Source organism: Anopheles merus, chromosome 2L (assembly GCF_017562075.2).
Source record: "Anopheles merus strain MAF chromosome 2L, AmerM5.1, whole genome shotgun sequence".
NCBI lineage: Eukaryota > Metazoa > Arthropoda > Insecta > Diptera > Culicidae > Anopheles > Anopheles merus.
The window spans coordinates 21,279,667-21,298,697 of record NC_054083.1 but is presented as its reverse complement, the minus strand read 5'-3'; the positions used below and the strand labels follow the sequence as shown (position 1 = coordinate 21,298,697).

Below are 19,031 nucleotides of genomic sequence, written 5' to 3'. Positions count from 1 at the left end.
GTGACCAACAAAATACGCAAATGGTAATGGGACATTTGAATTTATTACCAACAACTGTTAAAATTGTTGGGACAAAAGAGAACTGCTAAGCGTTTACCTTTTGAACAGTGTCCTTATCGGACACTTTGCGAATTAAACAAAAAGTTAAAACGATTTTATTGATAAATTAATTTTTGCTCATTTTCCGCTCCATCCGCAACCGCTTCTGAGCCTCCCATTCCTGCGGATGCTTGTGCTTTCGATGCGTAAAGTAGTTCGCCTTCGAGTTGAACGTTCGATTCTGGCATATCTCGCACGAGTACAGCGGCATGTTCGTGTGCGATGCGATGTGTTCCCGCAAGTTGGGCCGCCGTTTGAACCGCTTGCCACAGTACTCGCACTCGAACCGTGCCTCCACGTGCACCCGCAGCTTGTGGTTCGCCAGTGCCCGACTGTTGGGGCTTTCGTGCGGACATAGCTCGCACCGAAACACCTGCCCGCCCTCCAGGTGCATAAAGCGCACGTGCTTGCGCAGGTTGTACTTCCCGCTGAACCATTTCTGGCAGTGGTCGCACTGTAACCGTTCTACCACGTCCACCCCCATGTGCTCGTTGATGTGCCGCTCCATGGCCGGTTTGGTGCGGAACACCTTCCCGCACGTGTCACAGATGTGGTGCCCATCGCCGCCGTGCATCTGGGCGATGTGCACCTTCAGCGACTGAGTGTTGGAGAGAACCTTCTCGCAGACATGGCACTGCTGCGGGACGTGCATCAGTTCGTGCGCCCGCAGCAAATACTGCTTCGGGTAGGACACGTGACACTTGTCGCACTTGAACGGTCGATCCCTTTCGCCGCTGTGACTTTTTGCAAAGTGTAGCGCCAGGTAGCGCTTCGTTTTGTACGTTTTATGGCAAATTTCGCACCGAATCGTGCCGCGGTGCGCTGCAATGTGATCTACTAGAATGTATCGACGAAAGAACTGCTTACCGCAGCACCGCACGTAACCTTTCGTTTTGTGCGCGGTTTGGTAGTGGTCTAGGAGCTGGACGAAGCTTTCCGCCTTTGCCGCACAGATCTCACACTCTAGGGTGAAGAATTGGGTTATGATTTGATCGTTCTCTAGTCGTTTTGTTTGTGATACTTCTTTTGCGGACGTGTCCTGATTTTCGGTCTCTTTTTGTAGATCGGGCTTGTTTTTAACACTTTGGCATGCTCGTCGTCGCTGTTTATCGTTCTCCCCTCGAACGCAATACTCGTCTACACTCAATCCTTCCCGGTCCTCCAAACACATCGGTGCCTCTTGATCCACAACCAGCTCTTCCTTCTGTAAATGCTTTTCCGTCTTGATATAGTCCTCCTCTTCGAATAGTGATTCCACCTTAACATTTTCCACCGGCTTAAGGACATTTTCGTTCGCCTCCCCGAGCAGTCGGACCTGATTGGCCTGAACCTGTAGGAAGTACGAGTGGCAGTAAGACACGGCACTTCTGCATTCATTGCAAACGTGTTCCGGAAGCGCCGTATCGTGGATTATCTTTAGCGGAACAGGAGAAACAAGTAACAAGTTGAAACCCGTTCACTTTCGCCGTACGTACTCTATCTACTTACATAGAAATGAAACACCGTTTTTAACTCCTCTTGAAATTCAGCGTCGCGTATCGATATCTTCGGCCTGGTGGACGATAAACTTCCCAGACAAAGGCGACATTTTTCACTCATTTTTGCGTGCCGAAATGCTGCGGATCTTCTTCTTCTTCTTCTATTTGGCGAGAGGGGATGTATCCTCCTATGTTGTACAAACGTTTGTTTTAAACAACATATTCAGAGGCTTACTCTCTCTTTTAGACTTCGACTGTCTAGAGTCATATGTCTTTTGGTTCGGGAACGTCTTTTCTTTTTCTTGTTGTTTTTTTCTGTGTTGTGTTGTTTGCTATTTCATTGTCAGCCATGTCAGTTGTTTGGATGTATCTGTTTATAGGTTGGTGTATACTTCTTGTATTAAGATTTAAGAATATCTTTTCTTTTAAATTTCGATGTTGTTTTCTTTCATGAAACGGATGATTTCTTTTATCGTTGTTCCTGTTTTTCCTTTCCAATTGGTTATAAAATTATTCCAAGATATGAGAGGGTTTGAGTCTCTTTGATTTTTGTATTTTGTGCAGTAGAAAATTTTATGGCGTCCCGTTTCCGGAGTATGGCAAGTTGGACAATCACCGTTTTCTTCGATCTTCATTTTAGCTAACCAATATCTCGATAGGTCATGGCCAACCAGTAATTTATTTGTTGTTTTGATTTCATTTGCGCTTAGTGGGATTTCGTCGTACCAAGGTTTAAATTGGAATTCTTTATGAAATTCTTCTAGTTTCTTCCCTTTCTCTCTACACTCTGCTGTGTACCAATCTTCAGTTTCTTTTCTCATTGTGTTCTTTATGTTGATTGTTGTGTCACTTATTCGTAGTTTGTTTTCAATTATGTTTTTTGATGTGCTTCCTTTTTTGGCCAATTGGTCGGCTTTCTCATTTCCTGCTATGTTTATGTGTGCTGGTATCCATCTTATCTCAGCATTGAGTTTTTCGCTTGTTTTTAGGATGTTATGTATTGCTTCGTCTATGTAGCATTTCTCTTGTGCTTCTTTTAAAATATAGCATGCTGCCTGGCTATCTGTATATATTGTCGGGTTTTTTAGATTATTTTCATTGGCAATTTGTAGGGCTTTTTCAATTGCTGTTATCTCTACAGAAGTTATTGGTACCGTGTTTTTTAGCTTGAAGTGGGATGCTATATACTGATTTGGTTTGTTGTGTGGTTTTATGTAGATGCCAATTCCACATTTATCTTCTATTTTGCTTCCGTCTGTATATACTATCGGTTTCTTTTTTTCCAGGTTTCTGATTTGTTGTTCAAATTGTTGTCTCAATATTATTTCTCTATGAGGGGTATCTTTTGTAATTTCTTCGTCTGGTTTAGGATGAATTGGGATTTTCACTTCTATGTTATTTATTTTTATTTTTGCCATTTTTTCAATTAGTTCCCTGTTTTCGGTAATAATTTTTTCTACGTATGTTTTGTTTTTTTCTGCGATTCTGTTTATGTTGGTTGTTATTTGATTCTGATGGATTTTTGAATATGTTATTGTCTTTAAAGTTTCTTTTGTTGCTATGTATTTGCTTCTTATGTGTAGTGGTACTTCAGCAGCTATTGCCATTAAGGAGTTAATTGGTGTGGTTTTGGTGCAGCCTGTTATTTTTCGGAGTGATTGGTTTGCTATGGTTTGGAGTGACTTTTTGAGTGTTTTTGTTGCGTTTCCTATGTAAGAGGCCCCTTGTTCCAAAATTCCCCTGATTATGGCTCTGTGGACTACTATTGTTTTTTTCGGGCTTAGTTTGTTGTTTTGGTTGCAGATGCGTCGGATTATATTCAGTCTTTTTCTGGCCTTGTTTTTTAGTTCTTCTATTTGTTTTCTAAACTTCAAATTTCCATCTATCCATGCTCCGAGGTATTTATACGTGGTTACTTTTTCGATATTTGTATTATTTATTTTTAGTGTTATCGGGTGCTCACTTTTTCCAAAAACCATGAACTTGGTTTTTTCGATGTTCATCGGTAGTTTTAGTTTGTTTATTTCCTCTACGAATATGTTTAGGGATCTTTTTAGTTTTGTTTGTAGTTCTTGGGCTGTTTTGGCATTTTGTATAATGATGAAATCATCTGCATATTGTAATAATTGATTACCATTTATTTTTTTGTGGATTTGACTAGTATATATGTTAAACAAAGTCGGTGATAATACGTCCCCTTGTGGTAATCCGTCTGAGGTCAATTTTCTGATTGTTTTGTTTTCAGAAATCATTTCTATTGTTCGGTTATTTAGGAATGCTGCGATCCATCTGATTACTTCCAATGATACTTGGTTTTCTTTTAGGGTTTTTATCAATTTTTCTGCATCTACGTTGTTATATGCATTTGATAAATCCACATATATGACTCCGGTAAGGGTTTTGTTTCGCTTGTTGTTGTTTATTTCGTTTACTACGTATGTGATGCATTGGTTTATTGAATGATTTGCTCTGAATCCAAGAGAAGTTACTGGTATTATCTTGTTTATAGCACATTCCCTTAGTAATTTTTTTAACACAGCCATATTTATTATTTTTGTTCGTGTTGGGAGTAGTGAGATCGGTCTATAGTTTTTTGTATCATTAATGTTTTTTCCCGGTTTGGGTATCGCTATCACTTTGATTTTTTTATACTGTTTTTTTATTTTACCCTTTTTCCACATTTCGTTTGCTTCCGCTATCATTACGCGTCGGGATTCTGCATTAATGTTTTTTAAGATTTCGTATGAAATGTTGTCAGAACCGGGGGCTGTGTTTTTCTTTTTTCTCAACAGTTGTTGCCATGTATCTTCATCTAGTATGTTTTCTGGCGTTGGTATGTTTTTATATAAATTTTTATCCCCTTTTGTGTTGTTTTTAAAATTGTCGTTTAAGAATTTTTTTGCCTCCTCCATGTTGTTTTCAATTATATTTTCTTTTTTGCTGTTCTCTTGTTTACCTTCCATTCTTTTGGTCAGTTTCCATAGTTCGTCAAGGCTGGTTCGTGAGTCTATGGAGTCTAGTTTTTTTTCAAAATTTGCAATTTTGTTCAGGCGTTTTTGGAGTCGGAATTGTGCTAGTGTTTTTTTAAATTCTATCTCGTTATTCGTAGTTTTATTCTGGTTGAATGTCTTTCTTTTTTCGTTTTTTTGTTGCCATGCCTTTTCGGTGGCTCTATTCCACCAGATCTTTGGTCTTTTGAAAGTCATTTTTGTGTTTTTTTTGATAATCTGCGATATTTTTTTGCATATTTCGTGGCTTGTATTGTTCTCTGTTATTTTTATAGCCTTTATTTCGTGATATGCCTTATTTTTATTGATTCGTTTTATTTTTATGGGGGTTATATTTTCTTGTATTGTCGTGATGATTGTTTTGTGGTGAGTTGCCCCCATGTGGTGTTCTAGTACTTCCCTTTTGCATTTGTCTATTAAGTTTTCTGTTATTATGGTAAGGTCTATTGCTGTGGCTCTTTTATTGGGGTCTGTTGGTACGAAAGTTATTTCGTTTTCGTGTAGTAGAACGAATTTAGATTCTTCGATTTCATCGATCAACATTTTACCTTTTCGGTCGTTGTATGGGTTTCCCCATACCGAATGGTGGGCATTAAGGTCAGCTGCTATCACTGTTTTTGTTGTTGTATGTGGATCATTTAGTATGTTTTCAATAATTGATTTCAGTTTGTTGCAGTTTGTGGTAGGGGATGCGTAAATTGATATTATGTTTATTTCGTTTTGGCTTATTGTCAGTTCTGTGATTTGTATTTCATTGTCGTATTGTCTTTGTTTAGTTTTGTATTTGATGTCATTTCTAAGATAGATCGCAGTTCCACCGTATCCATCTTCTCTATGGTTTGTAATAAGATTGTAATTTGAAATTTGTGCCTTTTTTTCTGTATCTTTGTTCAACCATGTTTCCATTATGCATGCTGCCGTGATGTTTTGAGCGTTCATTATTCTTTCAAGTTCTTCTTTGTTTTTGGGTAAGCTATTTATGTTTGTTTGAAGTATGGAAATATTTCTGGCCATTTTATTTCAATTTGTATTTGTTTTTATGTATATATATATTTGAATTTATTTAGTTTGACGATTTACGGGCTTTCCTTGTTCGGTTAATTTGTCTTTCGTGATCAGTTGTGTCGGTGTCGGAGGAAATTATATCATCCATAACCAGTCGTTTTCCGGTAACGGTTTTGTCTAAATCATCAATTTTGTTATAGTCCACTCTTGTCATGGATAAGGTTTCTGTACTATTGTTTCTGCTGGTTGATGGATTTTGGTTGTTATTGTAGACGCTACTCTTTTCTGGTGCTTCACTAGTATGAGGCTTGTATGTGGTCGGTCCTATTTTTGTGTTTTGGTTTTTTGTCCCTTGTTGTGCGACCTCTGCGAAAAGTCGGTTGTTGACACTTGTTTTGTTATATGTGTTGTAAGTGTTTTTTCTGTTTTGGGTGCATGTGACACCGTAGTGCACTGGTTGGTCACAGTATTGACATGTCGCTTTCTGTCCTCTATAGAGGATTTTAATTATTTCCCCCTTTATTGTCAGGAATGACGGGATTGGTTTTTCGATTTTCATATTTGTTGAACGGTTGCCGTCTTTTATTCCGGCGAATGGGGACGGGGCTTCCCAATATGTATTAAGTACTTCCTCGGGTTTTCCATAAGCCGCGAGGATTTCTTTTATTTCTGCGTTAGAAATGTTAGCCGACACATCAAGGATTTTCACCACTTGCGTATTGTCCTCCATTTTGATGGGGACGTTGAACTCGGTACCATCGCACAAAATGCCATGTTTCCCATCATGGGCTTCCACAAATTGCCTAGCATGGATTGGATCTTTCATTTCCACGCTAATAATGGGTGCCATATTTAAGACCTGCACCTTCTCTAGTTTATCTGTTTCCAACTTTAATACATTTATTAGAAATTTAATCGCTTCAGCCCTGGATGGCTTTTTCGGTATCTGTGAAAAATCTACCCGAAAAGTAGCGTTTTGTTTAGCGGCCATTCTGTTTCGCCTTCTTCTTGGAGCTATTCACTGGTTTGTTTGTGTTTAACGTGCTATCACTTTGACTTCCCAAGCTCCCGACCACGCTGGTTTTCGCTGGTCTTTTCGGGGATAATTCGTTAACGAATTATCCCCGAAAAGACCAACGAAATACAGATCATTTTCGGGGATAGTGAACACACGTGAAAGATGAACCCATGCGAAAAAGAGCTAAAAATAGAAATGAACATTCGGATTCACTCCCTCCACTCATGTTCCAATTCATGCTCATGCTTCATCCTTGATGCTACCAACCACATCGCTAGTTCTATTTGGAATCACTTTGCCAGTTGCGCCACCATATTATTATTCATTATCGTGCTATTTACTGGTTTGGTTGTATGAAGGGGTACTGATACTAAATAAATGAAAAGAAATAAATAAAACAATAAAAATAACAGATTAACTATTAAACACGCATTTCTAACAATGAGTAAATGGGTTTGAAGTTATTGGAGGAGGATGTTTTAAAAATTAAATAAAACTTTAAATCATCAATAAAAACAATAAAAATGGAATTGAACTCATGTCGACCATGGTACAAACATTACACCATTAACATTTGACCATAACTACTTCATGAACATGAATTGTTATCTATCACTTTTAAACCCTTCAAATATAATACAATGAACAAAGATATGTGTAAAAGTTCATCGATGCGTGTGAGAGAGTAGGGCTGATGAATAGAGAGAGATGGCATGAGTTTGTGTTCATTATCCCCGAAAAATTTCGCTTGGGTTGTAATCACGAACTGTGGCTGCGGATCTTCAGCGCTACAGAATGCTTCTTTTCAGCGTAAACAATCTTGCTTTTGTTACCAAACAAGAGCGCGCTGTCAAGTGGCTCCAAACCGGCGGATCCATCAAGCATGTTCTACAGTGCATCAAAGTACACAAAATCGTTTTCTGATAAATAAAATTAACACGAATACAATAGTTAAAATATGTTCAGTAATTAGAGAAACGAACGATTCAAAATCGGAATAACACACCCCGAACATGTGCGTGTGTGTGTGTGAAAAGCAACAAATGTTTCTTTTATTTTCATATGTGTGCGTGTGCTGAGTTTTGACAAACCTTTGCCGACAAACAGCAGGCTGTCTTGTTTTCATCGCGACGGATGCGTCGAACGCACGTAAAAATTAAAACGAACTGAACGGAGAATTATTCGAAAACAGCATGGCCTCGTCGCGTGACAAAAGATCCGGCAGTATCTACAAGTTTCGTGATGCACTGATAAAGAAGATAGAGAAGGAGTTTGAAGAAGAAGAAAGATTGTTGCGGTTGCAGCGTAAGTTAGTGGTGCTGGGAGCTGCAACGAGACAAAACCATAAACCATCGTCAATTGGGTCCCATTTTAGGTGAAAAGCAAGCAAACAATGAACCATCTGAAGAAGCTGAGCCAAGCGCACTAATGTTGACTTGCGACGATGAAGATCCATTCGCTGACCCCAGCAACGCAACGACCGCAGACGTAGTGAAGGTGCTGCGAACCTTGTCGGTCCAGATCGAGCAGCTTGCTTGTAAGCAGGATACATTCCAACACCAGCTAGACGAAACAAAGAGCCGTGTGACGAAGCTGGATAGAAGACTGAACGAAGTGCTTTACATGGCTGAAGCGGTGAAGGACGAGTTGATGTCTGACGATTACCAGAAGGCGACGGAGCAGATCGTTACACCCGTTCCCGGGTTTGAGTTTCAAGCAGTAAGCAACGAGACAGAGCTAAAAGATCTAGACCACAGACTGGCTACGGACGAGGCGTACAGCAGGAACCTCACCAAATGGCTGAACGCGAAGATATTACACCCGGATCCAAACCATCGCTTACATCAAGCGATGGAGGTGGTTTTCCAGCGCGAGTTTCTGCCGTTGTGTAGTTGGAAGGGGCGAGCCAAACCGGGGCAATTCAGAATATCCATGAGTGCCCAAAAGTTCATAATGGAATTGTTTCGGGTGGTTGGAAGTAATCGGTTCATTACTATTTCAGATGAATTTGTGGCCAAATTCTTTATTAAGAAACTACCGTTTGCCAAGGCGCGGCTCAACTTGAAAGGTTATAGAAGCCGGTATGCAATAAAAAATCCTAAATAGCCGATGTAAACTCAAATCCGGACGAAAAGTACTTTGAACCGGAACATAGATGGATGCAAGCACCTTATAGTATAGACTTTTTACACAACTTATAGAGTACTAAGAATTTGTAAAATATTCTTTAGGAGAATGTGTCGGATATAGCGCGGTCAATGTATACAAAAATTGAGCGCGGTCAAGCAAAATACTAATTGAGCTTACACTCCTATGCTAATTCCTACCGGAACAGGTTCACGTTTCGTTCCGGATCGGGAACAGCTATAGGGGAAGTTTGAAAAATGAATAAAACTGGGAATTGATTCAGCACAGATATGGTTTTAATACCAGTTACAGGGCAGGTTCTAAGACCGTCATGGGTTCAGTATCAGTTTTACAACGGATAAGCGATCGTGATTTTGTTACGTAGTCCTGTTAACGGGACAAATGAACAAGTAGGTGCCAAGTTTCTATTAAAAAATGAACACAAAAAACATTCGTTGTCCATAATTCTTGAGCTGAAAACGAATGTTTTCGAAACATGAGGGTAAATAATTATAAATGTGTATGAGTGAATCGCGTAGTGACACACAAAGCGTGTGCATGCGTGCGTGTGTGTGTGTGTGTGTGTGTGTGTGTGTGTGTGTGTGTGTGTGTGTGTGTGTGTGTGTGTGTGTGTGTGTGTGTGTGTGTGTGTGTGTGTGTGTGTGTGTGTGTGTGTGTGTGTGCTCAGTGTATGGAGATTAGTGGTGGGAGCTCGGAATCGAACCTGCCCTATTCCAAGTTCGGAATCAATTCCGGAGCCGATACCAACGACCGTTATTCAAATCTAATTTGCTTCAGTGCTTGTGGTTTACATTGGAGTTTAATATTTAAACCATCGTATCGCCGTTCTAGTTCTAGCGATGTATAACTTCAATTCGAAACCATACAACATTACAGAGGAAATGAGAAATCTCTCCTCCAAGTGAGGAAGCTCCTCTGGTTAAGTATTCCGCCAACAGATGCCGCCACCAACTTTTTGTTATTTTTAGAATGCATGAGTCGTTTGCCGTCTGCTAAACGAAATCTTTTTATATTCCGTTTAGGTTGAGAGCTTGAGTCGGGTTTAGAACCCGTTTAGTAGTCGTTTAGTGAATTTGTGGCAATTGGGAAGTTTCAGAAGCGAAATCAATCTGGGAGTCTCTATGCGAATGGATCGTTCACAAGCTAATTTGGATTATTTGCGACTATCAATACGTAGCATCATTGAACCCAAACGCTTATTCTTATGGCTATGCCGAAACTGACTCCGCCCAAGTGCCACAAATCCACTAAACGACCACTAAACGGCTTCTAAACGACTCAAGTTCTCTACCTAAACGGAATATAGAAAGACTTCGTTTAGCAGACGGCAAACGACTCATTCATTCTAAAAATAGCAAAAAAGCTGGTGGCGCTCTCTGTTGGTGGGATACCCCAACCAGTTGAGCTTCATCGCTTGGAGGAGAGCTTTCTCATTTCCTCTGTACTGTTGTATGGTTTCGCATTGAAGTTATGCATCGCTAGAACTAGAACGGCGATACAATTGTTTAATTACTAAACTCCAACGGAAACCACCAATACTGAAGCAAGTGAGAATTGATTTATGGTCGTTGGTGTTGATACCCACGTATCGGACCACACGACCATTCATATAGATTTTTGCTCAGAAAGTTAGAAGGCTATATAGGTCATTATAAGATGAAACTTGTCGAAACACATTGCAAGAAAAGGATAGCAATATAATGATGAGTTGTGTAATACGCCATCTATTGATCAAACCAATGAAGCTGTGAAGCTTTCATTTTTTTATATGGATATTCAATTTTCCAGTCGTTTAAGCTTAACCTGTGGCGCTTGGGCGATTTCAAAGAAAATTCCGTTTCCGCAACCGACTTCAATTCCGGACCCGATTCCGATTCCAAAACCGATACTGATTCTGGAGCCAATTCCACAGCCGATTGGGAATCTGGAATCGATTCCGGAATGTGAATCAGGACCTACTATCCATAATCAATTGCGACGAAATCTTCGGAGCTAGTCGGAATCGATTCCGACGAAAGCTTCATTTTTCCCATCACTACAATGAAGATGCCTCCGCTAGCTGTCAAATGAAACAGTTTGTTTACATTCCACACGACGAATGCACGGGGTGCGCGTTGCTTTCCTGCAGCAAATTGAACAGTGAGTCTGTAACACCATGGCGTCTTATTCACAACATGATAAAGATACCGGCAAAATATACCGATTTCGAGATAAGCTGGAGAGCAAATTTAACGCGGAGTTTGAAGCAGAACAAAAATTGATACGATTGCAACGTAAGTTCATTCGTAAGTTCGTTCGAGTCTGGTAAATGTATTGTAAATCGTTTGATTTGTTTTAGGGGAACAAGAAGCAAAAGAAAGGTTAGCAAACGAACTACTGATGACCTGCGAAGATGAAGATCCAACCATTAATCACGACAGTGCAACGATCGCAGACGTGATGAAGATGCTCAAAACTGTGTCTCGCAAGATCGGGCAGCTTTGTGGAAAGCAGGACACCTTTCAGAAGGAAGTGCGCGAAGCAAAGCACCGCGTGCTAAAGCTGGAAGCAAAAATGAACACAACGCTTTCGATGACGGAAAAGGTGAAGGACGAGATGCTGGCTAGATATTGGACGCCGGAGCAGGACGATCCCCCAGAGCCCGGGTTTGAGTTTCGTGCCGTAAGTAACGAGCAAGAGATGAACGATCTCGACCACAGGCTGGCCACGGACGAGGCGTTCTGCAGGAACATCACCAACTGGCTGAAGGCGAAGATAAGTTTACAGAAACCCTTCCGCCGAATGCTGCATGCGTTGGATTTGGTTTTCGAGCGGGAGTTTCTGATGTTGTGTAGTTGGAAGGGACGAAGTAAATCAGGGCCCAAAATTGCCATATGTGAGCAAAGGTACATCGTGGAGCTGTTTCGGGTGGTGGGAAGTAATCGCTGCACTACTATTACGGACAAAATTGTAGCAAAGTTCTTTGTAAGGAAATTAACGCGCAATACGCTACGACTCAGCGTGAGAAGAGCCGCTCCGTATAATTTGCCAAGCAGACGACGCCAAAAGAACTCCGATCCACTCGCTCTGGATACCGATTTCATTGGGTAGAAGTAGCCTTTAGGAGATCGCATTTGTTATGAATTAATCTGTTGCTGTTGTATGTACAGAAGCACGAAAACAATGCAAGGAGGTGCAACTAGCTCGTATATGGCGTATAATAAATAATAAATAAAAAATATAATAAAAATAATAAATAAGAATTTGAATACAAATACTGAAAATCGGGTAAAACATCAGAGGTGGAAGGTTCTATTCTATCACTTATTTGATGTTACGCTCGTTTCTGTGAAGGTGGTAAAACTCCAGGAAAAGCATAAATGTGCACGTGTGAAGCATGTAGCGACGTGTGAGTGTGTCGTTTGACAGCTAGCAAAGGATTTTCTCAAACTTTCCACACAAACACAGTTTGTTTACATTCAACACGGCGAATGTACGGAGGATGCGTTGATTTCCTACAGCAAATTGGAATAGTGAAATAGTGTACACCACCATGGCTTCCCATCGTGATAAAGAGACTGGCAGAATTTATCTACTTCGTAAACGGATTGAGGATCAATTCGACCAGGAGTTTGAAGCAGAACAAAGATTGTTACGAACGCGACGTAAGTTCATCTGTCGGGCGCTCGAACGAGACAAATGTATATTATGCAGCATTTGATTTGCTTTAGGGGAACAGGAAGCAAAGGAAAGGTTAGCAATCGAACAAATGATGACCTGCGAAGATGAGGATACAAACGTTAATCCCGACAATGCAACGATCGCGGACGTGATGAAGATGCTGAACACTGTGTCTCGCAAGATCGAGCAGCTTTCTGGGAAGCAGGACACCTTTCGAAAGCAAGTAAGCGAAGCAAAGCACCGCGTACTAAAGCTGGAAGCAAAGCTGAACTCAACGCTTTCGATGACGGAAAAGGTGAAGGACACGTTGATGCCTAGAGGCATGGCAACGAAAGTCATTCCCCCCGAGCCCGGGTTTGAGTTCCGTGCCGTAAGTAACGAGCAAGAGCTGAACGATCTCGACCATAGGCTGGCCACGGACAATGCGTACAGGAGGAATCTCACCAGCTGGTTGAACGCGATGATATTGAACTCGGATTCCGACCGTCGATTGTATGAAGCGATGGAGGTGGTTTTCACGCGCGAGTTTCTGCCGTTGTGTAGCTGGAAGGGGCGACTGAATCGCAAAATTGCCATGTGTACGCAAACGCACATCATGGAACTGTTTCGGGTGGTGGGAAGTAGTCGCTTCACCTCTATATCGGGTGCATTTGTGGCCAAGTTTTTTCAGAAAAAACTGCCGCACGCCAAGACGCGACTCAACCAGAAAGGTTATAGACCCCATGATTACAATAAGAAATCCAGAGTATGCGACGCGAACTCAGATTCGCTGGCTGAGTAGATTTAGCTGGAACATAGGAGGGTGCCTAATGTTTAGTGTACAGAAGCATGTAGCTTGTAAGCGGAAGAGGAATTAAAATCACTTCGAAATAATAAATAAGGATTTGAATACACATTTTAGGAAAAATGTTCAGGTCCATAAATGTTTTAGAAAGAGAAGCATAAATGTGGATGTGTGAAGTAGTGATGGATAAAGTTGGCAAAAATCCGAAGATCGATCCCGATCCAACATCAATAATTTCGGAATCGACTCCGGAAGGTAGGCTCGCCAAGCATTATCCAGAGTCGTTTGGAATCGTCCGGAATCACCAGGAGTCGTGCGGAGTAGTTCGGAGTCGTTTGAAGTCATCTGGAGTCGTCCGGAATCATCGGGAGTCGTTCGGAGTCGGTTGGACGTTATTGGCAGTAGTGCAAACAGTGAATCATAGGCTACTAAGATTAAAGTTATTCGTTATCCAAATAACGGCTTACTATAAACTCATAACAGAGTCGAAGTCACCCGGAGTCAGCCGGAGTCGTCCTTAGAAACAAAGGCGCCACAAAGTGAGAGACAAAAAAACAAGAAGAAAAGAAATGCTGGACATTATACCGGACGTCTCCTGTTGACTCCGACCGACTCCGGCCGACTCCTGACGACTCCGGACGACTCCGAACGGCTCCGGGCGACTCTGAATGACTTAGGGCGACTCCGAACGGCTCCGGGCGACTGCGGACGAATCCGTCTCCGGGTGGAACTTCTTCTTTTGGCTCAACAACCGTTGTCAGTCAAGGCCTGCCTGTACCACTTGTGTGGTTGGCTTTGAATGACTTTTGGATTACCCCCCCCCCCTTCTATAGCTGGATATTCAGTCCTACGTATGGCGGCACGGTCTATTTGAGGCTTGAACCCATGACTGGCATGCTGTTGCCGGGCGGAACTAATGATTCAGATTTTGACGGAGTCGGATCGAAATCGTGGGTGCGCTCCAAAGAGCACATCACTAGTGTGAAGCACGTAGCGACGCACCAAGCATGTGTGTGCGTGTGCGTCTATTGGAAAACATCCGCCATCTGTCAAATGAAACCAGTTTGTTTACAGTCACTGCGACGCTAGAGTACGGGACGCGCACAGATTTCATTCAACAAATTAAACGATACAATATCATAAAAAGATTACACTCTGCTCTACATAGAAAGGGAACAGCGGTAAATCATGGCAACACAACGTGACAAAAAAACGGGCAACATTTAAAAAATTCGAGCAAATTTGACGAGGAGTTTGAAGCGGAACAAAATTATTTACGATTGAAGCGTATGTTGTTCGGTCGGGCATACGAATTTGGGGCAAATTTACGATGCAGCCTTTTACCTCGTTTTAGGCGAACAGGAAGCAAAAACGAAACTCACCAGCGAACTATTGCTGACCTGCGAAGAGCAGGATCCATTAGCTGACGTGTGCGAACCAACGATCGAGAACGTGTTCAGCTTGCTTACGACCGTGCTGCAACATATCGGACAGCTCAACCGAAAGGTGGACCACATCCAGAAGGAGGGGGAGGACGTTTCGATCCGCGTGCTGCGGGTGGAGAAAAAGCTCGGCACAACGCTAGCCACGCTCGAACAGCTGAAGGACGTGGTGAGCATTAGCGATCTGGCACTGAAGAGCTCCGATCCCGAACTGGCTGGATTCGAGTTTAACGCCGTAAGCAACGGAGGAGGAGCTGAACGAGCTGGACTTCAAGCTCGGATCCGACGCCGAGTACCAGGGCAATCTCACCAAATGGTTGAACGTGAAAATAGTGAGCGAAGATTCCAAAAACCGGCTGCACGAAGCAATGGAGATCGTGTTTAAGCGAGATTTTCTGCCGAAATGTAGCTGGAAGGGGCGCTCCAAACCCGAGCCCAAAATCCCGATGAGCGCTCAGCGAAACATTATGGAACTGTTTAGGGTGGTGGGAAGTAATCGATTTACCACCATCACGGATGCGTTTGTGGCCAAGTTCTTCCAGAAGAAACTGCCGTATGCAAAGAATCGAGTGTACTTAAAACGCAATCAAAGAAAGGGCTGCCGGTTGCATGTGAAAAAGCAACCTGATACGACTGTGCTGCAACACCTTGCTGGAGCTCAGCAAATTTCGATCCAATGTCGAGCGGAACCGACAGCAGTAAGTTGTCCAAGTTAGTGACAACTGTAGGATTGTTGAGAATGCTTAGGGGAAAACCCCTATGAACCACGTTATGTGACCATGTTCGATGTATATTATTTAGTTAAGTGCCGATATGATTGATTTTGCTTACAGACATAATGAATAATTTGTTAGAATGAAAGACAACAAATGAAATAAGTCGATAAGCGTATAATTTACTGAACTCACCGAACATGGAATTTCCGGAAACACTTTTAGCCAATTCGGAACATCCTGTACTTCTTGCGCCGAAACAGACGTTTTGAAGCGCACAAAGCTTACATGTGTATGTGTGTAGCCGCCATCTGACGATGGGTGTATGCGCGTGCGTGCGTGTGAGTGCGCTGCTTTTTGACAAACTTCAGCGAACTGTCAATGGGCTAGGCGATTTGTTTATTCTCGAAAAGACGCTAGCAAACAGTGAACGCTGGTCTATTGTTGCAGTATTTTTATGCTAACAATCTACCATGGCCTCGCAAAACATGGCTACGGCGCGTGATAAAACGGGTAAAATCTACAAAATTCGTGAGCTGTTGGAAAGCAAATTCGAGCAAGAGTACGAAGCGGAACAGAGGCTCATCAAGATGGAGCGTAGGTGAAAGCGAACACACAATGTTGACGAATCGTGCTGATGACTAGCGCTGCTTGTATCCTTTTCAGTTGAAATGCAAGGCAAAGAGGCAAACGAACTAATGATGACGTGCGACGATGAAGATCCGTTCGAGGATACCGGCGACGCCACGATCGGGGACGTGCTGAAGATACTCTCCTCCATGTCGGGTCAGATCGGGCAGCTGCACCGCAAGATGGACCACATCCAAAAGGAGGTGGAGGACGTTTCGATCCGCGTGCTGCGGGTGGAGAAAAAGCTCGGCACAACGCTGGCCACACTCGAGCAGGTGAAGGACGCCGTTGCGCTGGGCGAAAATGCGGCCGGTGCAGATGCAGGCGAGCCCCCGTTCGAGTTCGAGCCAGTTGCTAACGAGGAGCAGCTGAACGAGCTGGACTACAGGCTCGCCACGGATAGCACGTACCAGAGCAATCTCACGAACTGGCTGAACAAGAAGATACTGGGCGAGGAACCGAACGGTCGGCTGGTGGAAGCGATGGATCTGGTATTCAGGCGCGAATTTCTCCCACTGTGCAGCTGGAAGGGGCGGGGTAAGCCGGGGGAAGCGAAAATACCCATGAGCGCCCAAACGCACATCATGAAACTGTTTACCGCGCTGGGAAGCAATCGCTTTATTGCCATTACGGATGCGTTTGTGGCAAAGTTCTTTTTGAAAAAGCTGCCCCATGCGAAGGATCGGTTGCACGTGAAGAGAAAGAAGGTGACGCTCGCTAACCGACCGAACAGCCGTCCTGACTCCACACAGGTTCAAGAGTACGAGGTACTGTAAGCATGCAGTGACACGATACAAGGTAGGTTAAGTATCGGAACATTTCTTTAAAACATTGAATTCAACGATTTTTCAAGGGAGTTCAGCAATTGAAGCTCTTAATTTTTATGACATCGATTAAAAAATACAAATCGAACACGAAACAACATCCCAAACAAAGCGTCAAGACGTGTTGGCTTTTTGTTTTTCGCTCATCAAGAAGTGTAAAATAAACATTAGGTACAGCAAAACATTGATTATCCGTATTATACTTTACACGTGTCCGACAATACAAATCTTCTCTACGTAGCTGAGATCATTTAAGTTTTCCATCAAAACGAGGATCATGATGAGGAATGAGCTTTTTCCAAAGGCTAAACATTCTTTTTTTTTATTAACCATTTAATATATAAAACTGTCGCCTCTATTCCGGCAATATTGCAGTTGGACCCATTCGCTGCATGAGCTTTTGCTGCATCATCGCTTCCCATTCCTGTGGATGTTTGCTCTTCCGGTGCACGTACTTGTTCGCGTTGGAATTGAACGTGATGCCGCAGAACTCGCACGAGTAGAGCGGAATGTTCGTGTGCGTGGCCATGTGCTCCTTTAGCGTGAGCTTCGTGTTCAGCTTCTTCCCGCAGTGCTCGCACTCAAACGTCTGCTTGCGGCCGTGCGTCCGCAGCTTATGGTTCGTCAGTGCCCGCCGGTTCGGGCTGACGTGCTGGCACTCATCGCACTGGATCGGGCCGGCCCCATCGTGCACGCCCTTGATATGGTTGCGCAGGTTCAGCTTGCTGTCGAACCACTTCGCGCACTGGTCGCACTGCACCCGCTCGACCGTCACGATGCCCAGGTGCGCCCTGATGTGCCGCTTCATGGCCAGCAGGCAGCGGAACTCCTTGCCACAGGTGGGGCAGATCTGTGTGTTGTCCGTGCCGTGCACTTTTTGCATGTGCGTCTTCAGCCCCTGCTCGCCGGCCAGCACCTTATCGCAGACGGTGCACCGTAACCGCTCGTGGCGCTTCTGGTGCTGCTTCAGGTGGTACAGCTTGTGGAAGGAATAGTTGCACAGCTCGCACTTGTACTGCCGCGCGTGCTTCGGCTGCTCGTGGTCCAGCTTGTGCAGATTGAGCGAGCACACGTTCCGGAACACTTTGCCGCACACGTCGCACACGATCGATCCCAGGTGTGCGCCCAAATGTTCGAGCAGCCGTGCGCGCCGGAAAAACTTCCGATTGCAACACTCGACGTAGCCAGGTGTTTGGTGGTCCAGGCGGTAATGGTGAAACAGTGCCGCTACCGTTTCCGCCTTGTAGGAGCACTTTTCACACCCCAGGTGGAAATGTTTACGCAGCAGCTCTTCATCCTCCTCCCGGGGCCGGTTTTCCCTCTTGCGTCGCTGTGGTGTATTGCTCGGTTTACCTTTGTCTTCGTCGGTCGTGGGCTCCTCCCGTGCTGGTTCAGTGTCTTCTAGCACGTCACCGTTATCATCGTCGTAATTTAAACTGTCGTTCGATTCTGCTTTGACTAAACTTTCCGACAAATACTCCACAACCAGTTCATCGTGCTGATCACTTGTCTGTTTCGTCGCGGGAAGGCATGGTTCTACCTTCAGCAGCTCAATATGATAATTCTCAACCTGCACGATGCTGTCGGCAGGGTCTGTGTGTACATTTGGTTCGGAAGCGACTTTGGCTGGCGATTCTTTTTTCACCTTCTCGTCAGGATCAGCTTCGGTGGCGGTAATCGAAGCTTCCAGGCTTTCCTGGTTGGCTCGAACTTTCTCACTGTACTCGTAGAACTGTTCGACCGTTTCTCGGCATCCACGGCATGCATCGGCCGGGAGATTTTCTGTCGGCGTAATCTACAAGCAAACCAATTAATTAAAACCCCTGAAAACGGTTAACTCCCTTTCGATTTGCTTACATCGAACGAAAACACAGCTTTTAGCTTCTGTTGAAAGTCTTCGTTCGTGATGGCAATTTTGCGACCACGGAACAAACTGCGCAAGCACAAGCGACACGTGTGGGGTTCATTTTTCATTGTAAAATGTGAATTTATTTCGGAGCGAGCACTTAACACATTTTCGCATTCGCAGCGCGTCTTTTTTTGTAAACAATTGGCATTAACACTAGTGATGGGTAAAGTTGGAAAAAAATACGGAGACGACCTCGATCTGACTCCGATAAAATCGGAATCGACTCCGAAAGGTAGGTCCGCCCTACATTATCCAGAGTCGTTCGGAATCATTCGGAATCGCCTGGAGTCGTGCGGAGTCGTCCGGAGACGTT

General features: G+C 43.5%; 5 protein-coding genes across 7 annotated transcripts; 4 read left to right on the top strand and 1 right to left on the bottom strand.

Annotated features, from left to right (window-relative positions):
- Positions 1 to 92: 92 nt before the first annotated feature.
- On the bottom strand, positions 93 to 18,928 carry LOC121592279 (transcription factor grauzone-like). The gene is made up of 4 exons (XM_041913678.1): positions 18,667 to 18,928; positions 17,168 to 18,604; positions 1,588 to 1,797; positions 93 to 1,513 (listed from the first exon to the last, which is right to left on the bottom strand). The coding sequence occupies exons 1-4, from the start codon at positions 18,781 to 18,783 to the stop codon at positions 167 to 169; spliced, it is 3,111 nt and encodes a 1,036-aa protein (XP_041769612.1). The 5' UTR covers positions 18,784 to 18,928; the 3' UTR covers positions 93 to 166.
- On the top strand, positions 7,443 to 8,730 carry LOC121593616. 2 transcript variants are annotated; one of them, XM_041916149.1, is made up of 3 exons: positions 7,443 to 7,913; positions 7,984 to 8,327; positions 8,611 to 8,730. In XM_041916149.1, the coding sequence occupies exons 1-3, from the start codon at positions 7,802 to 7,804 to the stop codon at positions 8,671 to 8,673; spliced, it is 519 nt and encodes a 172-aa protein (XP_041772083.1). In that variant the 5' UTR covers positions 7,443 to 7,801; the 3' UTR covers positions 8,674 to 8,730. The 2 variants fall into 2 exon arrangements, with proteins under 2 accessions (XP_041772083.1, XP_041772081.1); XM_041916147.1 differs by having other exon boundaries at positions 7,984 to 8,730.
- LOC121593614 lies at positions 10,820 to 11,979 on the top strand. The gene is made up of 2 exons (XM_041916145.1): positions 10,820 to 11,029; positions 11,095 to 11,979. Exons 1-2 carry the CDS (start codon positions 10,912 to 10,914, stop codon positions 11,844 to 11,846), a joined length of 870 nt encoding a protein of 289 aa, XP_041772079.1. The 5' UTR covers positions 10,820 to 10,911; the 3' UTR covers positions 11,847 to 11,979.
- Positions 12,166 to 13,387, top strand: LOC121593617. 2 transcript variants are annotated; one of them, XM_041916151.1, is made up of 2 exons: positions 12,166 to 12,400; positions 12,475 to 13,387. In XM_041916151.1, the coding sequence occupies exon 2, from the start codon at positions 12,505 to 12,507 to the stop codon at positions 13,195 to 13,197; it is 693 nt and encodes a 230-aa protein (XP_041772085.1). In that variant the 5' UTR covers positions 12,166 to 12,400; positions 12,475 to 12,504; the 3' UTR covers positions 13,198 to 13,387. The 2 variants fall into 2 exon arrangements, with proteins under 2 accessions (XP_041772085.1, XP_041772084.1); XM_041916150.1 differs by having other exon boundaries at positions 12,467 to 13,386.
- LOC121593615 lies at positions 15,752 to 16,991 on the top strand. The gene is made up of 2 exons (XM_041916146.1): positions 15,752 to 15,952; positions 16,022 to 16,991. The coding sequence occupies exons 1-2, from the start codon at positions 15,829 to 15,831 to the stop codon at positions 16,759 to 16,761; spliced, it is 864 nt and encodes a 287-aa protein (XP_041772080.1). The 5' UTR covers positions 15,752 to 15,828; the 3' UTR covers positions 16,762 to 16,991.
- Positions 18,929 to 19,031: the final 103 nt, after the last annotated feature.

What these genes read in the sequence shown, in the direction of transcription:
- LOC121593615 (XM_041916146.1), top strand. Translation starts at nt 15,829, where the DNA reads ATGGCCTCGCAAAACATGGCTACGGCGCGTGATAAAACGGGTAAAATC. An exon ending in GAGGCTCATCAAGATGGAGC is followed by an intron (nt 15,953 to 16,021) that starts GTAGGTGAAAGC and finishes TATCCTTTTCAG; the next exon opens with TTGAAATGCAAGGCAAAGAG.
- LOC121592279 (XM_041913678.1), bottom strand. Translation starts at nt 18,783, where the DNA reads ATGAAAAATGAACCCCACACGTGTCGCTTGTGCTTGCGCAGTTTGTTC. An exon ending in CAACTGCAATATTGCCGGAA is followed by an intron (nt 1,798 to 17,167) that starts TAGAGGCGACAG and finishes AGCCTCTGAATA; the next exon opens with TGTTGTTTAAAACAAACGTT. An exon ending in AAACGGTGTTTCATTTCTAT is followed by an intron (nt 1,514 to 1,587) that starts GTAAGTAGATAG and finishes GTTCCGCTAAAG; the next exon opens with ATAATCCACGATACGGCGCT.
- LOC121593616 (XM_041916147.1), top strand. Translation starts at nt 7,802, where the DNA reads ATGGCCTCGTCGCGTGACAAAAGATCCGGCAGTATCTACAAGTTTCGT. An exon ending in AAGATTGTTGCGGTTGCAGC is followed by an intron (nt 7,914 to 7,983) that starts GTAAGTTAGTGG and finishes GTCCCATTTTAG; the next exon opens with GTGAAAAGCAAGCAAACAAT.
- LOC121593614 (XM_041916145.1), top strand. Translation starts at nt 10,912, where the DNA reads ATGGCGTCTTATTCACAACATGATAAAGATACCGGCAAAATATACCGA. An exon ending in AAAATTGATACGATTGCAAC is followed by an intron (nt 11,030 to 11,094) that starts GTAAGTTCATTC and finishes GATTTGTTTTAG; the next exon opens with GGGAACAAGAAGCAAAAGAA.
- LOC121593617 (XM_041916150.1), top strand. Translation starts at nt 12,289, where the DNA reads ATGGCTTCCCATCGTGATAAAGAGACTGGCAGAATTTATCTACTTCGT. An exon ending in AAGATTGTTACGAACGCGAC is followed by an intron (nt 12,401 to 12,466) that starts GTAAGTTCATCT and finishes GATTTGCTTTAG; the next exon opens with GGGAACAGGAAGCAAAGGAA.